The 5,132-nt window shown below is 40.6% G+C and overlaps 1 protein-coding gene across 1 annotated transcript in view; it reads left to right on the forward strand.

The window, feature by feature from the left end:
- LOC133419131 (IgGFc-binding protein-like) overlaps positions 1-1,636 on the forward strand; it is a 56,220-nt gene extending 54,584 nt beyond the window's left edge. The window contains exon 12 of the mRNA XM_061708142.1: positions 1,463-1,636. Within this exon, the coding sequence (XP_061564126.1) occupies positions 1,463-1,488 (26 nt within the window). The 3' untranslated portion in view covers positions 1,489-1,636. The remainder of the gene's footprint in view (positions 1-1,462) is intronic.
- Positions 1,637-5,132: the final 3,496 nt, after the last annotated feature.

Here is a 5,132-nt window from a genome sequence, read left to right on the forward strand (position 1 = left end):
TGATTCGTCGCCCTCTTCCATACGCCGCAGCACTCCGAGCTTCTCCCTCTCCAGCTCCACCAGCGTCTCACTGCAGGTGCAGGTGGTGATAGCAGGGTGCTGTGTGCGGCCACCCCGCATGCGGACGCCGGTTCTTGCTGGTGCAGGTTGGAGATCGGGGACAGGCGGGAGTGGGTGTAGGGCGACGTATTCCTCGGACTCGGTACTTGGAGCCGGGGGCGGGGAGGTTGGTGGTGCTGGTCTGACCCCGCTCCCAGATGGCTCATCCACAGGTTCCGACAGCCCCTCGTTCCCCAGGACATCTACCCCGCCCTCAATGCCCTCAGATGCCGTCTTGCCAATTATGGCCATCACCTTCTCTTCATCGGCCTGAGCTCCGTGTTGGCAGGTGAGCCACCAGCTGCGCGTCACCACACACCCGCCGTGTGTCTCCAAACATCCGCAAATTCAACGTTGGTGAATGCAATATTCTGTTTAATAGTGAAAAAGGCAGCTAAATAAACTTCAGAATATTTTTTTGAGGTGAAGGATTCTGTTTTACTAGTCACGAGAATACAATGTGGTCCTATGCTGTTCGTTAAGATAATTTGTCCTAATTCGTCCATCTTTCACATTTAATAACAAAACAATACATTTCCTCATTATTCTCTTACCAAGACTACTTCCTATTTAGTTGCCGTCTTGTTTTCATCATGAAAAAGGGTCATTGAATTATATTTATCACCTTAATTTTTCATTATAACACACATAACGCGCAGGCAGCAGGGAATTAGTGCGTTAGGTAGCAGTGCTGCGTGTGAAAATGCGCTGATAGTGATCGGTGATCGATTTGCCTGGCATTGATTATTTGGACAACCGGACAGCTCCTCCAAAGAGCTTCTGAAAGAACGGTGTTAAGAAGTCATCTGGGAAACACCCGTATCTTAGGGTTCTCTCTTAGTTGAAACCTTCTTTGAACCTCTCTTAAATCCTTAAGAGAGGTTGGATCTGGGAAACCCGGCCATTAACAGTATGACATGAATCTGGCTTCATTTCACCACCTCACCACCTGTGTCGCCAGTTCCCCATATCTTCAAAATGTTCGTGCGTGAGGGTCAGGGTTGGCGTAAAGATACACACATTTTTCGGTTAGTTTTTTCTATTTTAATCCCAACCTTTGCGTAGAAGGCTGCGTGCGCATCTTTCAAGCCCTGTTTTGTGCGCAAGCAAGCTTTATAAATGAGGCACCTGAGCTGTAAAATCAGACAAAAGCATGCGTGGTTCAGATAAGATGATTCTAATCATTATTGCCGAGGTCCCTCTGCAGCCTGAAAGTCACAGATCAGGGACAACAAAAGCTCATAGTCCCAGAAAAGGGAGCTGAGGAAGCTGAGTGATTGAAAAGAAGCCAGAGAGATGTGAAGAAGACCGGAGGGTTTGTAGAAGAATCACGAGTCACATTTTCATCGGACTGTCTTCACAGGTGGTTACCACGGTGATACGGACTGACTGACAGGCTGCCGACCTCCGTCTGGATCCCCGACTCGTGTCTGGTCCTGATCCTGATCACGGACGTGTGAAAGGATCAGGATCCGCCTGCCTGCACCCCCCCCCACCTCTGGTCATCCCGCTGCTGCTTCCACCTGCCTGCTGTGCTGCTGACGTCCCTGACTCCCCCACTCTGGCCTTCGGCAGGAGGGTCCCCCCTTACGAGCCTGGTCCTGCTCAAGGTTTCTTCCCTCCTAAAGGGGAGTTTTTCTTGCCACTGTTTGGCTTAAGGTTTTTCTCCCACTATGGGAGTTTTTACCTGCCATTGTTTATGTAATAATTGCTCGGGGGTTTATGTTTATGTTTATGTCCTGGATCTCTGGAAAGCGTCTAGAGACAACATCTGTTGTATTAGACGCTATATAAATAAAATTGAATTGAATTGAAAGGAAGAGCTCAGATCCTGCTGCTGCCATCAAGTTTTGTTAACCCGTAAAGCAACAAAAAGCAGCACCGAAAGACACAGAATTATGAGAACCGGACCAAACTGTCATCAGACGTATGTTACAGACTGTCTCTTATCCCTTTTAGTCGTAATTGGTGAAGGGAAGTGTGTCACATTTGATTTAAACCAAATCTACATTCTAACATCCAGGTAGAATCAGATATTAATCAGATATGAGATTGATTATCATGTCCTATTAATCAATACCTTTGTATTAATCAGCTTTTACAAAGGTGGTGTTCAGGGTGAAACTATTAAAAAGGGTAGTAATACAAGTTCTTCTTAGTTTTCGGACACTTTACAGTAAACACAGACAAGTTCATTATAGTCTATTTAAGAATCAGATATTAATCAGATATGAGATTGATTATCTTGTCCTATTAATCAATACCTTCATATTAATCAGCTTTTATGAAGGCATTGTTCAGGGTGAAACTATTAAGGGTAGTTATACAAGTTCTTCTTAGTTTTAGGACACTTTACAGTAAACACAGACAAGTTCATTATAGTCTATTTAAAGCAGCACTATGTAACTTTTCCAGCTTAATCTAATATTTCATCATCATCATTGTGATGGTACATCAACTTCCAACAGGTTTAATGAACCTCTGTCATGGTCTGAGGGGTCTGTATCTCCTTCACTGGCACTATGTAACTTTGAGGAGCATGGTAGGAACCCTGCCACACTAAAAAACTACACATTTTTACGGCTTTGACTGCTTTACGGCATACGTCACTTCCCCCTCCTTCCCGATTCGTAGTCGAGACGAAAATGGGCGGGGCTTGGAGCTCAGAGCTCAGCAGAAGCTGGAAACCCGTTGCTGTGTTGTAGCTGCAGCAGCTCCACACATAACAGACGTGGGGAAAAGATCAATAATGGTTTAACTTTTCACCGCTTTCCTGCTCGGAGGAAGAACCACGGAGGCCAAGTATCTGAGATAACAAATTAAAAGAGTAAAAGAGTCGTCGGCTCGCTTGGATCGCGGCTGTAACGAGTCCGACCAAACATAACGTTCCTCAGTAAAAAAACAAACACGCACACAGACGGGCGTCGGATCAAAACACGGGTTTATTAAACCACAAACAAACACTCACAGACCGGGGTCGGATCATTCAAACGGGTTTTATTCCCCACTTCTCCAGCTAAACGCAGTTGCTGGCCAGCTCTCTGCGGTGAGATTAATTTTGTTGAGGAAAAAATATTAACTATTTGATTTGTAGCCGCAGAGGAAAAAAATAATCTCACGAGGAAAAAAAAAATATTGCTCACGCCTCGGAGCCTCTTCAAAGCAGTATAAAAAAAAGAAAAGAAAAGTAAGAGTAATACAAAACATGTACTGTATGTTGTACTATTATACTAATTTATTGAAACACATGGCGAGTCAAACATTTACCAAAGCAGCTGCCAAACACTCCTAAACAAGGTAGCCGGAGACGGTGGTTCTGCAGAACTGCGGCAGTAAATCCTTCTAAAGAGTGGCGCTCCGACGAGGAGCTTCATTCTTTAGTAGGGATTTCATATGGATCCAGACCGTTAATAATCATTATTTTCTCCATATACCGCTCCCTGACTTCCTTGTTTAAGGTATCCCGGTAAATTCCAGTTCCTTTCCAGTTTAACATCTTTTTTTTTGCGTTCCGTCTGTTCACTTGGTGAAACAGAAAAGTAGTTTTGAAAGTCCGTCCCATCTTCTCTCAAAACAAATGCACGCGACAGGAGTTTTCCAGCAGTACGCGCTGGTGCTCATGGGAAACGTAGTGTTCTTTCTGGTAAAGCACTACCGCTTTTGTCCAAAAGATGCCGCCAAACTCAGAAAAGCTGATAGTTACATTGTGCTGCTTTAAAAGCTTATTTTTGTTTTAGTTTACTTTAATTCATGTCAGTCACAAGGCAGATCTACAAGCTTTGAAGTCAGGGGTTACTTAGTATTACACATGTTTGTTCTTTTCTTTTTCTTTTGCTTCTTTTGTTAATTTAAAAGAAGGGTGTTAACTTTTTGCACATGACTCCACGCTCTCCATTCAGGAGTAACAGCTCTGACATTGGGATGTAGATTTATAGTTGACTCTGCTGCTGTTTTGTCCACTCAATGTAGCTGTTTTCTGTTCACTGCCCCGGCCTTTCTCACATCCCTCCTTTTAATAAATATTAAATTAAAAATATATATATATATATATATATATGTCTGTGTGAATATAACATATAGAACTGACTTGGAATGTTAGATATGATAGAATATTATATGATGGGTATATGTATGTGTGTATGTATGTATAGGTATGTATGTATATATATGTATATATATATATATGTATATATTAGGTATATATTAGGTATATGTGGGGAGGATATAGTTGACTTGGTTTCTGTTCTTGTCTTGATTCTTAAAATATCTTGATTTTGTATATATATATTTTTTTTTCTTCTTGCTCTTATTCTGTATTTTTATTTTTTAAGTTCTTTTTTCTATTTTGTTTTCTTTTGTATTGCATTACTTTGTTAAGACCCCAGGAAGAATAGCAGCAGTTTCTGCTGCAGCTAATGGGGATCTCAATAAATAAACAATAAACAAATAAACAATGAAGGAACAGACAGACTGCTTTATCTTTACAATGTTTACACATGCAAGAATGTGAAAAAAGAAACACCTTAAATGTGTTTGAGATGTATGCCCCATGGCTTATGTCAAGTGCCTCAATAAAGGTCTTTATGTTTTTTCCAACTTTTTTTTATTGGGTTTTGCAGATGTATGAAATTACATCAAAACATTTAGCAAATTAAGCACACATTTTTCTTTTCGGAAAAAACAACAGAAAAATACAGTGGTCACTTATGTATTGCAGCATACCCGAGCAACTTATATAAAACTAGAACCACAATAAAAAAAAAAATGAATAAATAAATAAAACTAAGACAGAAATGGACAATTGCAAAAAAAAAAAAAAAAAAAAAAAAAAAATATATATATATATATATATATATATATATAAACAATTGGAATGAGAATTATTAAAGGGATTGTGACATGAAAAACAAATTTTTCTTGATTTTTTGTGTTTTGTTGGGTGTCTTGACATCAATTACACCCAAAAAACAACAAACTTTTAACATTCAGTGTATTGTGTGCTTTCTGGGATTTTCCGCATAACTATGCAAAAA

The sequence above is a fragment of the Cololabis saira genome, chromosome 19, assembly GCF_033807715.1.
Source record: "Cololabis saira isolate AMF1-May2022 chromosome 19, fColSai1.1, whole genome shotgun sequence".
Lineage (NCBI taxonomy): Eukaryota > Metazoa > Chordata > Actinopteri > Beloniformes > Belonidae > Cololabis > Cololabis saira.